This window comes from Hakea prostrata, chromosome 9, assembly GCF_041222555.1.
Source record: "Hakea prostrata isolate BN-2017 chromosome 9, UWA_Hpros_2, whole genome shotgun sequence".
Classification (NCBI taxonomy): Eukaryota; Viridiplantae; Streptophyta; class Magnoliopsida; order Proteales; family Proteaceae; genus Hakea; species Hakea prostrata.
In genome coordinates, this window is record NC_142608.1 from 55094361 (window position 1) to 55113157 (window position 18797).

The 18797-nt window shown below is 40.5% G+C and overlaps 1 protein-coding gene across 5 annotated transcripts in view; it reads left to right on the forward strand.

Annotated features, from left to right (window-relative positions):
* Positions 1 to 11025: 11025 nt before the first annotated feature.
* The window catches only part of LOC149005605 (uncharacterized), a 41053-nt gene continuing 33281 nt past the window's right edge, over positions 11026 to 18797 (forward strand). For 3 of the 5 annotated variants that reach the window (XM_089168720.1, XM_089168722.1, XM_089168723.1), the window contains exons 1-3: positions 11270 to 11548; positions 13991 to 14473; positions 14580 to 14751. In XM_089168720.1, the coding sequence (XP_089024846.1) occupies positions 11483 to 11548; positions 13991 to 14473; positions 14580 to 14751 (721 nt within the window). In that variant the 5' untranslated portion in view covers positions 11270 to 11482. Of the gene's footprint in view, positions 11233 to 11269; positions 11549 to 13990; positions 14474 to 14579; positions 14752 to 18797 lie in introns of those variants that run through there. The other 2 variants (XM_089168721.1, XM_089168724.1) reach the window with 2 other exon arrangements.

The window sequence follows — 18797 nt, forward strand, 5'->3', positions numbered from 1 at the left end:
TAGGGTTTCCCCATTGTTCTTTGTCGTTTATTTCTGTACTGATACGGCTTTTTTTTTTGTTGTTTTGCATAGTGGCTCCCAAGATCAACCCGAACTTTATCAGAGCAAAATCTCGTAAGAATAGCGTTCCGTCGGTGGTGGTTGGGGCCAGTGCGGTGGTTTCAGCTAGTGAATCCTCCAAGCGTAAGGCGACTGCTGGCGGTGAATCTTCAAGTCGATTCCTGCAGCTTACGTTGATGCCGTCCCTGCGCCTCCTTTGCCCGAAGTGACCGCTCGTCTTTCCCGGGAAGATCTTGATCACTCCGTTGCCGATGGTGCTGCCGGCAATCCTGCTGGTGAGCTTTGTTGGTGCACCCCCGAAGAAGACTCTTCGGGCATCCGAGGCAACTATGTTGGCGTCTGATGAAGGTGTGGTCCCAGCAGGTGCTGCTCCTATTTCTAACTCCAGTGCTTGTTTGGCATCCTCCTCCTCTCCTTCTGAGTTGGAGGATTTTGCCACCGGGAAGCGCCGTCGGGTGACAAGTGATGAAGCTCGGCCTTTGCTTAGTGTAGTTCGTCCTTCTCATCCTTCGCCTGAATTAGTGTCAAACGAGTTTGACGGAGCGTTGGAATGGTGTCTTGCTGCTCGAATGACTACGAGAGCGCAGTTCTTTCCAAACTTCCGGATGAAGTCTTTACGAAGTCACTAGTGATGTAAGTCTTTCTTCATTATCCTCGATTTTGAAAAATTACTTTTCTGCTCCTCGCTAACTCGAAAGTTGTTTGCGGGGAGTCTTCTTTGGTAACTTCCACAACCAAGTGGAAGCGGTTACTAGACTCGATGGGTTGAGCAATGAAGTTTCTAGGCTTCGGGAAATCTCTCGAAGCTAAAGATGTTGAGATTGCTCGCCTTCGGAATCTAGCTTGGGAGGTGGCGGGGAGAAAAGAATTCGATGATTGGTCGTCTTCGGTCGGATTTGGATGATGCCGGGGAGAAGATCCGGCGGCTGGAGCGGACAGTTGGAAAGTCGGGAGCTAAAGGATCTGAAACATTACCCGAAAGGCAAGCTGTCGTTCCTTTGCCCGAATCCCTTCCAAGCGATGTTCGCAGAGCCTGCGTCTTCAAGTATTTACACGGTAAGCCTTTTGTTGATATGCTGAATGCTTATAACTTGCGGGCGTACCGGGATGGTGAGAACGAAGTATGGGAATCAATATTAAGGAAAGATCCTCATTTTGATACGACTCCCCCTACAGTCTTTGTTTGCCATCCTGAAGTATTTACCGACACGGGTATTCCTCCTCCCGATTGGACCAAGGATAAGATTGATCCTCCACCTTCCGATCCAGATATTATGCAATATCTGGAAGATTCTCCTGTTTATTCTCCATTTGGAAGAAGTCAATTATGACGAGCTTGTGCCGAATGCGAGTTTGATCGAGGACCATTCTTCTCCTGGACAAGTTGGGCAAAGAGTATGAAATTGCGGAGGATTTTCTGAATATCGAAATATTTTTGTAATCCTCATTTCTTCTCTTCTTTTCCTTGACTCCCCACCAATGGTTGACTCATATGTTTGTTCTAGCAAAGTCACGTCGATCTTGTATAACTTGTTATGAGTCCTGTAATGACTTTCTTCTTTGATCAAAGATTGTATTCAGCTCTTGTAATTATTTTGATCTTGGCCTCTTTGGATCTTCGAAGAAATAAGAAATTACTTTATCTTTGAACTTTGCTAGCCACTTGAATCGCCGTTGCATTAGGTCTTAGTTATGCGAAACAATGCCTTTACTTAAGGATTTCCGGAGAAATACAATAAGTCCGAGAAGGAACTCACTCGGGTTTTAAACCGATGCCTTATACTTAAGGATTTCCGGAGAAATACAATAAGTCTGAGAAGGAACTCACTCGGGTTTTAAACCGATGCCTTATACTTAAGGATTTCCGGAGAAATACAATAAGTCTGAGAAGGAACTCACTCGGGTTTTAAACCGATGCCTTATACTTAAGGATAATTCAAAAATTCAATAAGTCTCGAAGGAACTCACTCGGGTATCAAACCGACGCCTTGCAAAAGGAACTCACTCGGATTTTCATCCGATGCCCCGACTTAAGAAAGTTTGAAAAATTTTCCATAAGCGTTGAAGTGTTGAAGGACCCACACGAATTTTCATCCGATGCCTTATAGTTGGATCTTGTTCTTGAATGTGGTGTATGATGCCCCCCAATCAAAAGCTAGTTTGTTGAAAACCAAAAATTGCATTGATTGAGTTGAAAATGATTACATCACGAACAAAGTCGAAATCATCCTCAAGGATAAAACTTTTTGAGATGCCTAGCATTCCACGGACGATCCAACTCTTTCTGGGAGTCAATGTTCTTCAGCCTGTAAGCTCCTGAACCGACCGGTTTCACAACCATATAAGGTCCTTCCCAGGAAAGGTCCAACTTTCTTTGGTGACGCGGGTCGGAAGCTAGGGTGTTTCTCAACACCAAATCTCCGGCTAAGTACCGACGATTCTTCACTCGAGTATTATAATGAGACGCTATCCTTCTTTGATAATGTTGAGTTCGTGCTATTGCCTTTGCCCGAACTTCGTCCAACAAATCAAGACTATCAAGCGAGTCCTTGTTCATTTGCTTTTTCCTCGAACTCACGATCCCGTAACGTCCCGCCATTATCTCCACAGGTGCCAATGCTTCGGATCCATATGCCAACTTTGAATGGAGTTTCTCCTGTAGGTGTTCGAACCGTAGTTCTATAAGCCCACAGTACATTATGTAGTTCTTCGACCCAAGAAGCTTTGTCAGCTTCGAGTCTTCTCTTTATTCCTTCCAGTAGCGTTCGGTTAGTAACCTCTACCTGGCCATTGCTTTGGGGGTATGCTACGAGGACATACGATGCTCGATCATATATGTTCCATGAAATTGCTCAAATTGTGGACGATCGAGCGAGTACCATGGTCGGTGACAATTATCTTTGGAATCCCAAAGCGATATATGATTGATTCAAGCACAAATTTCTCCACTTTTTTCTCGGTAATTGTCGCCGGTGCTGCAGCTTCTACCCATTTTGTGAAGTAATCAATTGCTACTATCAGATATTCCCGTCCGCCCGATGCCTTGGTGAATTTGCCCATGATATCAATTCCCCACATTGCAAAGGGAATAGGATTTAGAATTGAAGTCATAATTTCCGCCGGGCGCTTCGATCTTGTAGCATGAATTTGCAGTTACTACATCGACGAACGTAGTCCATAGCAGCCTCTTGGATCTTAGGCCAATATAACCCAAGTCTTAGAATTTTGTGGGCCGGGGCTCTGCCACCCATGTGAGCGCCACAAATTCCTTCATGAACCTCGGCCAAAGCTGATTTTGCTCCTTCGGGGCCTATACATCTCATAAGGGGTCCAGCATAAGATCTTTTGTATAGTCTCCCATTCCGAATGACAAATCTAGCTGATCGAATCTTGATCAACCTTGCCTCTCTTGGATCCTCGGGTAACTTGTCATCTCTTAGATATTCGATTATTGGATCCATCCGACAACGTTCTGCTTCAATATAAGAAATTTCTTTCTCATGATAACTTGGAAAAGTTACCTCTTCAATGTAGACCGAAGGGTCTAGATTCTTTTCCTTGGCATTGGCTAGTCGGGATAGCTCATCTGCCACTGAATTTTCATTCCTCGAAATCGAGATATCTTCAAATTCCGAAATTGGTTCCGAAATGCCTGCACTATCTCCCGATATTTTTGCAAGCGTGGTTCTTTAATGCCATACTCCCCCTGGACTTGGTTGACTATAAGCTGAGAGTCACTATAAATAGTAACATCTGCAATAGCTAATGCCTTTGACAACCGAAGTCCTGCTATCGAGGCCTCATATTCCGCTTCGTTATTACTTGCATCAAATGCGAATCTCAAAGCATATCGAATAATAAATCCTGCTGGACTTTTTAATAGAATTCAGCGCTTTGCTCCATCTTTATTACTCGAACCATCCACATATACCTCCCAAGTGGTTGGTATAATGGGATCTTCAATGGTGGGTTCCTTTGGTGCGGTAGTTTCTACTACAAAGTCGGCTAATGCACGAGCCTTGATTGCGGTTCCGGGCTTAAAACTCACTTGGAACTCACTTAGCTCAACCGACCCAGGATACCATCCTTCCGGACAAATCAGGTTTGTTAAGAACTTTACTAAGAGGAAAAGTTGTAAATACCTCAATTGGATGAGCCTGAAAATATGGCCTTAGCTTCCTGGTGGCCATCATGAGAGCAGAGCACTGCTTCTCAATCTGCGAATATCTCGTCTCCGCAGCATCCAGCAACACGTGGCTTACATAGTAAATCGGCCCTTGTTTCTTATCTTTCTCCCGAACAAGTCTTGCACCGACCGCCGAAAGGGATGTCGCTAGATATAGCTGTAATATTTCCCCCTTCTCTGGCCCGGACAGGATCGGTGGTTGTTCAAGTGCTTCTTTTAATTCCTCGAAAGCTTTACGGCACTCTTGATCCACTTTGCTTCCTTACTGCCCTTCAGGTCTTTAAGTGCCTTGAAGAAAGGCAAACATTTTTCTCCAGGACTTGGAGATAAATCGATTTAAGGCGACAACTCTCCTGTCAAACATTGTACATCCCGAACGGTTTTGGGAGCCTCCATATCAATCGAGCTTGTATTTTGGCGGGATTTGCCTCAATTCCCCTCTGTGATACCATGAAACCCAAGAATTTGCCCGAGGAGACTCCAAAGGCACATTTTTCGGGGTTCAACTTCATTTGATGTTTCCTCGATCTTGAGAAAACCTCGATCAAATCTGCAATGTGATTTGCTTTTGTAAAGCTTTTCACCAGCATGTCGTCAACATATGCTTCAACATTCTTTCCTATCGGCTCTTTGAAAATCTTGTTGACGGCCCTCGATATGTTGCTCCTGCATTCTTGAGGCCAAAAGGCATGACCTTGTAATAATAGCTTTCACGATCAGTCATGAAAGCCGTATACTTCTCATCCTCCTTATTCATAAGGATCGATTATACCACGAGTAGGCATCCATGAAACTTAAAGTTTCATATCCTGCGATAGCATCTATCAAGAGGTCAATCCGAGGCAATGGATAGCAATCTTTTGGGCAAGCTTTATTTAGATCCGTGTAGTCTGTACACATCCTCCACTTCCCATTCGCCTTTTTCACCATCACCACTTTGGCCAACCATGTTGGGCACTCGATTGGTTCTATGAAACCAGAATTCTTAAGTTTTTCAACTTCGTTCCGAACGGCTTCATACTTTTCAATAGAGAAATTTCTTCTTTTACGTATCATTGGTTTCGCCTTAGGGTCTATCCGAGTTTGTGCTCTGCAATGGCCCGATCGATCCCGGGATGTCCTCGGCGGACCATGCGAATACATCCTTATTCTGTTGAAGAAATAACTTCAACTCATCTTTAAACTCTTCCATTTGTTCGGACCCGACATAAGTAATCTTTTTCTCATCCTCGGTACACAGCTGGATTTGCTCCGATTTCTCCTTTGGTTCGGGCCTTTGCATCTCTGTCTCTTCCCGTTCATCTCGAACTTCTATGGGGAGGGCGGTAACCTTCCTCGGACCCTCCTTGTCTTTTAAATAGGCAACATAACACGCCGAGAGATCTTACAGTCGGAGGAGACTTGACCGATTCCCATATCAGTCGGGAATTTTATCTTCAGGTGCTTTGTCGAAACAATAGCACCTATCTTGGATAAAGATGGTCGCCCAAGAATCATATTATAGGCTGGTAGTTCCCGAACCACCAGAAAATTGATTCGGACAGTTGTTTCTTTGGGAAAACTTCCAATGGAAAGATCCAACTGAACCGATCCTTCCGCTATTGCAGATGACCCTGCAAAGCCATATAGGTGTGTAGATGAAGGTTTCATCAAGTCTTGATCCACCTTCAATTTTTGATACACTTCGTAAGAAATTAGGTCAGCTGCAGAGACCTGTATCAATCAAAACTCTATGCACTTCCCGCCGTGCAATCTCTACCTTGATGACTATAGCATCATCATGAGGTAAACAAACGTCTCTTTCATCTTCTTCGCTAAAGGTGATAGAATCTTCACCATTCAGCTTCTTCCGCTTCTGCGCCTCTCCGGCTCCAACAAATTTGGATTTGGTTTTTAAACTCCGGAATGATTCGGGCTCTGGACCCCCGAAGATGGTAAGGATCGGTGACCGAGTAGCAGCTTCAATCACCTCCTTGCCTTTTTTAGACTTTAGGGCCTCCCTTGATCGTTCTGAACTAACCGAACGATTCCTTTTAGGGGCAGCCGCACGTGGCCCACGTGGCTCCTCCCTTCTCCTGCTAACAAAGCCGGAATGAGATGTCCCTGAGATATCAATCTCTCAATATCGCCTTGGGATGACGACGAGTCATTAGTGTAATGACCATAGTCCTTGTGGAATCGGCAATACTTTTCCCGATCCTGCTTGCTCTCTCGGGTTTCAAAAGAATTTTAGGCGGCCACTTCAAAATATTTTTTCTTTTGAGGATATTCAAAATATCGGCCCGAGGAGCATTCAATGGAGTGTACTCACTTCTACCGGGGGATCTTTGGCGCCAAGGCTGGGATTTTCCAACTCGATCACGAACATTCTTCTTTGGCTTCCCGTACGCTCGGGAGCCTTTTGTTCCTTATTGGAGATTTTATTATCTCCTTGGCGCGCATCTAGAATCTCCATGACTTCAGCACTGCTTACGGCATCTCTGTACCAACTCGGCATAAGTCGTGGGTATATCCTGTAGTAATAACTCCGGGAGTTTCCGATTTGTGAGTCCTGTGAATAGAGCGGTTACGGCTACTGTTCATCCAAGTTTTCTATCTCCATCGTCACTTTGTTGAATCTTTTGAGAAACTCTACGATCGATTCGTTCTTTCCTTGTTTGACGATAAACAAGGTTTCTTCCGTTTTCTTGACTGTATCCCACTCTGGGAATCGCCCTATGAATTGGCGCGCCAATTCGTCAAAGTTTACGATCCTTCCCGAGGGAGGTTAGAAAACCACTTTTGTGCCGCTCCGATTAGAGATGAACCGAAAACCTGCATAAAATTTCATCGAATTACTGAAGCGCCATGGTCTGTTGGTAATAGCCGATGTGAGCTGTTGGATCTCCGGAGCCATCGAATGTTGAGAAGGTAGGCAAACGAAAGTTATGGGGAAAACGATATCCCGCAATTGGCTCGGCAAAAGGAGTCTTCCAAATGAGCGAGTAAATATCCTCGATTATTCTTCCCTTAGCCAATTGCCCTAACTTCTCATTGATGTTGGCCAATTCTTGACCAATGCGGGTCGGGTGATCTTCAGCAATACGATCACGACCTCGATTAGCACGATCATCACGTGCTACTCGATCATCACGAACAGCCCGTCCTTCACGAACGTTTCTCTCGTCACGAGCTGCTCGATCATCACGAACGGTTCTTCGACGGTGGGTGAGTGAGTTCTTACCCTTGTATCCAACCTTGTATTTGAATCAGTTGTACTCTCTTGCGGTCCGTCGAACCGATCGCCTCGCCTTGGTTGATCATCAATCCTCCGAAGTCCTCGGTCTCCTTCACGGAAATTCTGATCAACATTCCGGTCTTCACCATTCTTTGGTCACGTGGCAATGCACGTCTCCCTGAATCGTGTTGATCGGGTTCTTGTGGTAAAACCACTCGTGCGGTGAGCATGCGGAGTGCTTGGCTCACCTCCAAGAGTTGAATCTTTACCTGATCCAATTGATCTTGGATTGTATCGGGAGGAAGATTACGTCCTCCCTGGCCTTTATCCACCTCGATAGGATTTTGGCTTTCTGGGGAATATCCGGATTATTCACCCCAGGTATCCTGAACACCGGAATTGCGTTGTGCGGCGGCTGCTGCGGCTGCTGATCTAGTCACCATGGCTTTTTCAAGTCTTTCCCACGAGACGGCGCCAAATGATGCGTCCAAAATCTGCTCGGCCCTTGGATCTCCACGTGATGTCCTGCAAAAACGAAAGCGTCGGATGTGGCCCGACCGCTGGGGTCGGGAGTCCACCTCGAAGGCTAAGTCGGTTGATGAACTTAATCACAAACGGCTCTGCTAGAAGCACGAGAGCTAATGAATGAAGAAACGGGAAAGGTGATCTAGATAGCGAACGGCGATAGTTTGGATCTATCGGTATGTATCCGAACCCGAGTCTCGAGATAGTATTCTTTTTGATCGATTGATCCGTCCCTCACCTTGTATGGTAGTGAGGTTTATATAGAGTGTACCTTCGAATCTCCTTCGTTGGATGCACTCGAGCCTTCTTCGGGTAGTCGTTGGATCTTATCAATAAGATCCGTTGAGCGATAGACTTCTACTAGTTTGGGCTAGTAGAGGACTCCTGAGATAACCGTTAGGTTATGCGATAGTTATCCCTTTGATGATGATTATCCGCAGCCGTCAGTTTGAGTCTGCTGTCATCAGGGTGATTACCCTAATCCATAAGTAAGATTAGGGCACGCTTGCAGCCGAATAATCTTTCTTCTTCGACAAGCCATCTTACGGATCCGGTTCGCTCGGGAGCGATTCGGTTTTCTCCGTCTCGACCGGGGTCGAGGGTCGGACTAGGTATGAACCCGGTCTGATCATAAACTCTCCATATCAGTCCCCTGCCACGTAGGCCTTTTGTAGGGGATGAGCTGGCTTGAGGCTTCCTTAGCTATCTAGAACCGGTCCCGAGATTTATCCTTCTGGTTCAGATATATCCACAACCACAACATTTGGGTATTTAAAAGTCATGAGAGAAGAACCGAAGAATAGAGTCAATTTGAGTCAAGAGATTCAAAACATCTTTGAAATATTTCTCATGAAGAATATAGTCAAGAAAAAATTCAAGTCCTTCAACTGTGGAGAGAAAATCTATTTCATAAATTACCATTAAACTCTTTGACTCATTAATATGGTTTATCAGACCACCTCCCCTAATGCAATATTCCCTAATTCATCTATGGGTTTTGATTTTTTGACTGTGAAATGTAAAGGGCGGGGCATCCGAGAGACCCGGGCCCGAAAACCCGGGGTAAAATCATAGATTCATGAAACAGAGATTCACCTTTTACACAAAAACGGGGGATTAGGGTAAGGGGTGAAATCCGAGATTTCAAAAAGCTTACATTTGCACATTCACAAAATCACGTCGATCAAATAGTTTTTTAGGATGAATCCATAGATTTCATTCCACAACCAAACATCTAATTTTATAAATTATAACTCCATAGATTTGAAATCTATAGATTTAAAATCTTTAGATATTTGAAATCTCCAAACTCATGTAACCAAACAGGCCCTAATATAACTCGACTTTAAATTTCTGTGCTATTCTTTGAAACCCAAAAGAAAAAAAGAATTTAGTAAATTAAAAGTTAATGTTGGAGTGAAGTAAAAGATAAACAAAAAATATTTAGATTGCTTGGTGTGTTAGATTTTTCAACCCCCAATTTATAACCTTATGGAATGATTGATTAATAGGTGGGTTGTTGTGTCTTTGGGATACTTTTGGTCAACAAACCTATTAATTATTTTAGGTGATCTATGTCCTACTCGTCGGCAATACCATTAATCCAAGATTTTAGTTCTCAATTTTTTCATTAATCGAAGTAACACTGATCCCTTTTTGGACCACATTAGTTGTTTAATATAAACAGGGAGGCAAGAAAAACACAAGACGTCTTGAGAGCATAACTCAAGAAGCCAAGGCTCGGAAATGGGCCACACTGTCTTACTTGCCAACGACAGTGCCCTCCTGGTTAGAGCATCGGCTACAAAATTAGCCTCTCTAGATGTAAAACAAAAAGATCACCTAATAATCTGTTGGACCAAGATTCGAATATCATCTAAGATAGGGCCAACATCCATAAGACCGCACGGCTGAACCCGATTGAGAAGAGAGATCAGGTACAAGCAATCTTACTCAAAGCAAACATACTCCAAAGACAGCCTGCTTGCCTTGAGTCTATGAACCCTTGATGATGATGAAAAAAGGGGGGAGGGGGTTGGGTCTTTAACCTTAAGCTATTAATCAAACTAAAAAATATTACAATTTGATTCATCTCATGAAAATTATGGGAGATCCTAAGCCATCAATCAAACTAAAAAAAATTGTGAGTTGATTTGATCCTGTAAGAAAGCTGACAAAGCCTATCCTCCGTTGCAATATAGATCAAGTCATATCCTTCTTGTGTCCGAGCACAACCACTGGTCTTTTTTTTTAGTCAAAAGCTCAAACATTTCATTCATAATTGAAATAAAACACAGACACAAACACCGAACAAAAGGAAAAAAAAAAAAACAAAAACTAAGGAATGGGCTGAACCCAATAAACCCTCAGAAATCTGGTCTTATTAGCACGTTAAAATTATCCCTGTCAAACCATTTTTGGCTCATGTCTGTTAGTTACAAACTGAAAATTATATTTGAACCTTGGATCTTGCTTCTTGGGCTTAAGAATCAAATAAACTAACCTTTTGCCTCTTCAAATCAGGCTATTATTGGTTTGTTTTTTGTGTGATTCGGTTCGATTAATGATTTCATCCATTTATTTGATCTAAAGGGCCCGAACCAATTCAAGATCGATAGGTTTTTCAATCCCCAATTCATACCGTCCAAGTAACCTTAGGTTGGTTCAGCTGGTGTCTTAATGGGTCTCATATTTCAATCCCTAAATCTGAACCGTTCGTATCTTGAGATTCAGGTCCTTTCCACTCAACTTATTCATGCCCTCATCTTTCCACACTCACATAAGACCTTGACATAGGCTTGCCCGTCTTAGCTAGGGCCTGCCCATGTCAGGCCTTATGTGAGTGTGAGAGAATAGAAGCATGGCCGCAAGGCAGGTGAAGTGGAGAGGTCTCCACAAGTGGATCTCATTCATTGAGGCATGGATTTTGATGTAATTTCAAGTTCATTAGACAAAGCATGAAAGCACAAAGTGGTCTTATAATTTTCAACTCTAACGTTTGAAACCGTACCATTTCGTTTGAATGTTCATTGTTCATACTCAAGTGGATTTGCAAGTGCGCATTACTGAAAAGTCGGTTGTTTAATTTAAAAAAAAATCAGAAAAAGTCGAAAAACAAAACAACTTGGCGGGTAAAATTTCTACTAAAGTAATGATAATTGTAGATGACGAAAGCCAGCAGGTTTAGCTTTAAATAATTCGAGTGTGTCAACCCAAAACCGTTGCTACAGTCATCATCAGTAGAGTATGTTTGTTTGTTTGTTTTCTTCTTTTTTTTTTTTGTTTTTTGGGTCAAGAGAGTATGTTTGTTTATCTTTAGTTTTCTTTATGATTTCTGATCTCATTCCACTGTAGAACCAGAAAGTTAACTAGGGTTCTTCTTCTTGAACATTCTTCTGAGACCCTGTGTAACTTCCATTTCTTTAATCATCTTCTCTTTCTTGTTGTTGATTATCAGTTACCCACCTGCTTCGAGTTCTTGGTTTCTGATTTCAATGGATACTTCAACTTCTGAATTGAAAACTATTACAGAATCAATGCCGGATTCTCCAGATCCTCAGGTATTCTTTCTTTCATTTTTTTCTTTCTTTAAATCCATTTTGTTTGTGTGCTGTTGTTCGTAGACTCTTAATCAAACCAAAAATTCTTTCTGGGTTGATGGACTTCTGAGTGTATCGTTAGCTGAAATGGAAAACTATTTGCTGTGGATTGTCTCTGGTATATGTTTTGATACTGAGAGAATGTGGCTGAGTTCATGCCTTCAAATTTTTAATTTTTTGTTCTTACTTCCCGCCAGGGTTATTATTCCTTCCTTAGTTGTATAAAGCAAGATTTATTCCGAAGATTAAAGTGTATCACTAAAGGTCTTTAACAGTTTGGGAAATGGGTAGGGCAGCCAGGCTGAGGCGTTCTCAGGAATTCCATAATTGTATTTGTTCAGAGACGTGTGGATCAATACCGAAGTTATCTTGGGGAGCTCTTTACAGTATTTAGGGATTTTGAATGTGTGTGCTTAGTTTTGTTTTTATGTCATTTTGTTCTTTCTCCATTCTAGTATTTTACCAGAGTCTCTAAACCCCTTCTGTCGACTCCCACCCCTTTCCCAAAAAGAAAAGAAAGCCAAAAGGAGAATGATATGTAGAGGAACTAATTAAAAAAAAAAGGTAATGAAGCTATGAAACCATAATTCCAAGAATTCAAAACAAATCAAAAGCATTTTGAAGGACATCTAAGAAATCTGGCATACATTAAATTTGGGGTAGGATCATAGTGCAAAAAAAATTTCAGGGCAAGTTTTAATTGGGTGGAATTTGGTTTTCATCATGGAATGTACTTAGATTTTGATCTTGTGAGAAATTTATTACGTAGTTCATAATACATGAAAGAAATATGGAGTATGAGATCAAATGTGATGTTAATAAAATTACCAGACAACATAATACATGTATGTCTCTATGTTAAACATACATTAAGAAGGGGTGCACATCTCTTTTCTATTATTATATAATCATACTAGAAAATTTTCTTACATGAAGTCGCTTTTTGTGTGAATCCTGTTGGAAGACTGAGGGTGCTCACTGCTTGCAATGGCTCATAAGAGGTCCTTTAGGCAAGTTCTTTGACATGTCAGTGCTGAATCCGAGTGAATTAAGATCAAGTGGATGTCATTGTTGATGGAGTGTTCTTAACTCTTATCAAGAAACCCTGCTAACGAGGCGAACCTTTTTCTGGATTATAAAGAGAGTCAGGGAGCTTCAAACACGCATGTGGAAGATTCTTCAAATTTTTATTTGTGGTTGAAAAAGCATGGATTGGAACTCAAACCCTTGCAAATGTGAAACTTTGATGCATCTAATAGCTTAGTGTAACCTAAACTGCATGGATTTATACCAACAAAGTAACACTCTGAAAGCATGATTTGAAGAAAAAATGGTTTCTTTTAATTGTAAAAAACATGCCTTTTCCTGTCTAATTTTTTTGTACAACTTGTTGAATGATGCAAAGAATGATGCTTTTCCACTATTTGAATCATTTTCAAATTTTGAATGTTAGGCATTACATTTTTGTGTAAAAAGAAAGGTAGAAAGCAAGATTTGGTGGTTTTCCAAAGGGTGTTTCCTTTGCCTACTATGCTACTATAAAGGATAATTTAAACCCTTCATATCGAGCATATTGAAATGTATTAGTATGTATAGCCATATGGCCACATCATCTTGTACATCTCAATACCTATCGAACCATATTGGCCAATATATCATATTGATATGAATCAAAGTCTTGAAAGACGTCAATCAACTGCTTATCATACTTATCAAATACATATTGATGGTATTTGCCATTATGTGTCTTTTTGCCAATATCTATTAAATCCCAAAAATAATTTAGAAAGATTCATACCAAGGATATTGTACTTACTGAGCTTAGTGCATCGTATCATATATTATCAGACAATATGATACGCAAGATATGATATTGTTTTTTGAAAATAAAGAGATGTATCAATTGGTATTATATTGATACTGATACCTAGTGGCCAACATGTTACAATTCCGACTAATACTTAATTCTTTGGTAGTTAGTACTGGTTTCTATGTCGGTATTGATCAATAACCGATACATGTACCTATAATGTGTTTTAAAACCATGGATTACTGATCGTAGTATCTTTTTCTGGGATAGCTAAGTACCAAGGAAAGTCGAAGCCATGACCTCTAATTATGCAGTATTAAGTATTGATCCTTGCATTGAGCTATCCCTTTGGGGTCTGGCCATGCTTATACAGTCATCTATTTTTCAAATGTTTTTTTATATCCATTTGAAAAAAAGACATAGTAGCATTAGCATTCTGAAATTTGATTGCATATTTTTTGTGATACTTCTTTAAAACAACTGTTGTGCTTTAAAGAAAAAAAGATGGTAACTGTAGCAATGTGTTATTACCATTTTACTTATTCTGGCATGATTAACCTTGTGCTAGTTAGATGAATCTTCTATTGTTTCAGTTTGTTCTGTTATTGCAGGCAAGTGATGAAAAAGAAGTAAATGGTGAGCCCTCCTCAGTTCAGCGTCCAAGGAAGCCAAGTCTCTCCTCATTGCAAATACCTGCGAGGTCCTTAGAAGATCCATTGCCCAGTTCCAGTATGCTGGATATCCCTTCTATATCGAGTCCAAGTTCTACTAGAGCAGGATTGCCGCCAAGGCCAAGTTCAGCAAAGTTTAAACCGTCTATCAGAAGTCTCCTTTCACAGAGGAGCTTCAAAACAAAAAATTTGTTGCAGGAAGCTGAGAAGACAGTTCTCATTTCTGATGCACCAGCATCAGAAGGAATTGTGGATAAACCTTCTACGTCAAGGTCCTTTTCTTTGACCAAGGTTTTTTCTTCTTCGTCCACAAAAAGGACAAATTCTTTGCCTGTTACACCAGTTGCAAATTCAGGTGTTCAATGTTCATGGGAAAGAAATCTTGAAGATGGTCCTAATATCACTGTAAGTGTGTTTAGTTCGTTCCACTTGTGAACTGTCTGCCAGGTAATTGTATTTTTTTCTGTTGTCAATGCATCCCTCTTCAAAATTTAATGTTTTCTTTGAACAGAAATCAGAAGCTTGTCACCCTATAACACGCTCAATGTCAGTTCCAGTCAATGCCAAAGCCAGAAGCTTAAGGCGGACAGATTCTGTTGGAGGTATAATTCGTGTAGTATCAGCCACCCCTCGCCCTGCAACGGTTGATGAGACCTTAACAGATGATGGCCAAACAGATGCTGGTAAAATGTTATTCTGTTTCTCAATGCTTCCAAAAATTGCATCTTCTTGTTTTTATTAACTTGTATTTGTTAATCTTGCTGGTTAGTACTATGATGAGAAAATCTGATTAGGTTTATGTGTGTGAGACCTCATTGCATTCCATTGTTGATCCAAGCAACAGAGAACCAACTCCATTAGAGGTCACTATACAGTCTAACAGCAGGTCTAACTAATAGCTCCAGGTCATCACTGAATTAGAAAGTGTTCCAGAATTAGGAAGTGACCATTCTGATAGGCCAGATTTTTCAGCCAATGGTAGCCCCATTGAGAGGATTGACTTCTGAAAATATCCTCCTAAACTGATGGCTGGATACCGAATCATGAAAGGGACTCAGAAATAGATGGTGAGCAGATACCATAGGGTATGTTCTTGAGGTTTTCAGCCAGCACTTGATCTATCAGAAATCCACAGTCTTCTATGATCCATAGAGTAATTCCAGTAGCAACAACAAATCTTCAATGTTCTCAGACAAATAGGTATTTATGGATCAGTATTCTAGAAGCGAAGGGAAATTGATTGGAAAAAAATAAGATGGGGACAAGATAGTCGATTGAGCCTCCCACTCAACCTAAGTATTTAATTCATCAAATTATACCTTTCTGATCTGATACATAAAGGGCAAACCTGATGCTGAAGGCTCCTGCAGAAGTAGAGTCTGGGTGGCATTTTTCCTATGCAGCCTTGCCTCCAACAATTTTTGCTGAGAGGCTATTCCTATTGTGATCCAATACATTTATAGCAAATATTACAAATACCAAAAAGGGAATAAAACAAATTGGGAAGCCCATTACAACATCGGAACTTATACCCTAAGTCCAAAAATACTTGATAAGAATATAGAAACTCTTAACAATAACGACTACTAAGTCTAACAGTAGAAGAAAGAGTAGAAAGCTGATATATATAATAGCCTACAAATGTTTGCAGCATCTCATCCAAACTTAGGCTCCAACCGCTGATCATGTGGACAGTAATTTGGTCCTTTTATTCTGTGTTGGAGCTTGCAAATTTTTGTGTCCATCTGTTACATTTTAACAAAAGGTGTGGGTAGAATAAAACATTAACTAGATAAGAGTCAATACTTGGAGTTTGTGCTTCTTGTTTTGGAAAATACCAATATCTTTTGATTTTGTTAGCTTCAGAAACAAAGCTGTAGAATCGGCTCTTTGAGAAAACAACATTAACTGAGTGGTGATTTGTGATGTTCTATACCCTTAAAACATATACCTTTTGTGTTACATTAACTCCCACTCCTCCCCCCCCCCAAAAAAAAAAAAAAAAAAAAAAAAAAAGAAAAAAAGTTGGATACTGTATTGCGTAGTTTTATATTTTAAAATTGTTTTGCGAAAAAGTAAATATGTATTGTGAATAAAACATAGTGGTGATCTTGAAGCAAGCTACCACTGAGCAGGATAAAGATTACTATCAATTATTTTTGTGGGACTATATGTTAATGCATGCCTTACTGCTTGTGGCCCTATAGCTAACATGCTGTCACCAAAATCTATGACGTCCAATGAAGCCATGGTATCATTTTGCCAAATAGATACACATAGCTTAGGCCTTGTATTTAGTATGGCCTCAAATTGTGACTGGAAGGCAAGGGTCCCTGTAGCTGATCCCATTTAGTTGGGAGAAGGCTTGTTGTTGTTGTTGTTGTTGTGTTTGTGGTGTTATCATTTTTCTAAATTCGACTGAGATCTTCTTTAGGTACCAGTCTTGTACAGTGCATGATCAGATCTGAAGACTTACAATCATAGGAAGGCCAATGAGAGAGGCCAAACCGTGGCATAGTCTTGTTAATGTTTTGCTGCTTTTACACTTGGTTTATCTTTCGGGAAGTAGTTCTCTGTTCAGGAGTGTGGCCTACATTGGCACTCCCATGCGTTTATCTATCTCTCAGAATAAGGGGGCATAGGGTTCTTTTCTTCATATGTGTATGAGTGTGGCCTATACCAGGACTCCCATGTACATAACCTTACCTGTGCTTCCAGAAAGGCTGTTTCTGGGGCTTGAACCATGACCAAGCATTCAGTGAGTCAATGCTTGAGCAACGCAGGAAACACGATCTTCCAATTAAAGGTGCATCATTTATTTATTTCCTTTTCTATTAAAGTGGAATCCGCATCAGTGGCTAATTAGATGAATCAGTTGTGGGATCTCCCAATCCAATTCAAACTCTTTCTTTCTTATCCAATTTTTGAGCTAGAGTAGGTTGGGGCAGGGGTTTCTGATGTAAGACAACCCTAGAAACTAGGGTAGTCTACAAGAAGGCAGGATCACTAGCTAAGCATGACACTAGGAGGGGTATGACGGGTGGGAGTTGCACAGCACACACTTTACTAGCAAGGTATCTTCAACATAATATTAACCAACAATCAATAATATAAATAAAGTGCAAACAACGTAAAGACTAAAGGAAATACAATTCAGATGCCAAGCTTAAGGGAACCGGGATTAGGGCCATTATATTCAAAACAATTAAAAAAATGCAGCAACAATTCATATGCTTTATTAATCCATTTATTAAGAAGGAAAGTGCATAAGCAATATTCAATCTCAACCCCGTACCTAGGCTAACACCTAACCAGAGCACCATAGGATTACCCATAGAAAATAAAATTCCAGCAGTCTAAAGGATAATTTCAGCAAACTAAATTGCTGTAAAGGGAAAGAAACTACAGGGATAAATAAGTAATTGATGGGCACTTGCCTGATAGGCTGCTGCAGGGGGTGAGAAAAGCCACAGGCAAAGCAGGGAAAACAGGGGAGGGACAAGACTGTATTGGACAAAGGAGAAGAGAGGTAGCAGGTAGTCAGAGGTTAGAAGGATGAGGGAACTGAGGAAGGCAGTAGGGAAAATATGCTGGAAGAATGGTGCTTCCACAGGGATATAAGAGGGGGAAGAAGAGAAAATTAAAAGGGGAGAAAAAGAGAACTATCTGCAGAAGAAACAGAGAGAAACGAAGAAGAAGAAAAAAACAGAACCCGCAAGAGAGATTTTTTGGACTGAAGAGAGGGAAGGATGATATAATTTTCAGGCCAAAAGGAGATCGGTTGGAGGAAGAATGAAGAAGGAAACTATTGGCAGTAAGAGCTCTTGTCGTTAGGATGTAAGGATTAGGGGAAAAATTATTGAAGAAGGGAACAAGGTTTTTTTTTTTTTTTGGGGGAGAAAAAAAGAGTAGGACTATTAAGAAGAAGGGGAAAGGAAAGGAGCAGCAAAGGAGAAGAGAAATGACTTACCAAAGGTGAGGGGGAGAAGAATTCCCGCTAAGAGAGAGAAAACTTTGGCTGCAACTCGGTTTTATTTTTGGATTTTCCAACGTTTGATTCTTGGTGCTGGTTAGTAAAAACAAAAACTTTCCTAAAATATCCCTACAAATAAAAGGAAAAGTTTCCAATTGAATAAAATCCAACAACATCTAAGATATGAAGAAAAAAAGAAAAAAAAGAAAAAGGAGACTCCCTAGATTACCCTTACAATTAGGGATGTAAATGGATTGAATTCATCTCAAATAGGATGTTGTTTGATAAAATTCTGAATCCAATTATTAAACCCATTATCCAATTTCAAATCCGATATCCGTTAGATATGTAACTTTATAACGCGAATTCAAATTTGTTTAGTTAATCGGATTTTTGGATAATATCTAATCCGAATTCAAAGCAATCGAATGGATAAAAATATCCAAAGGTAGTTCAAATATCCGACATATGATTAGAGTAATTATTATTAGTTTAGTATAATTAGTTATTATTAATGAATATTAGTGAAGGGATAATGACATTTTTCCCAAAATTAAACTTTAATTGGATATAGATATTAGATATGGATAATATCCGTCAAATATCTAATCGAATCGGATAATATCCGACTTAAAATTGGCATATCCAATTCGAATCCGATTATTAATCGGATCATCCAAAGTCGAATCCGAATTTAAAAAAATTGAATTCGGATGCCCTTAAACGGATATGAATACTAGTCAAATTCAAAATTTT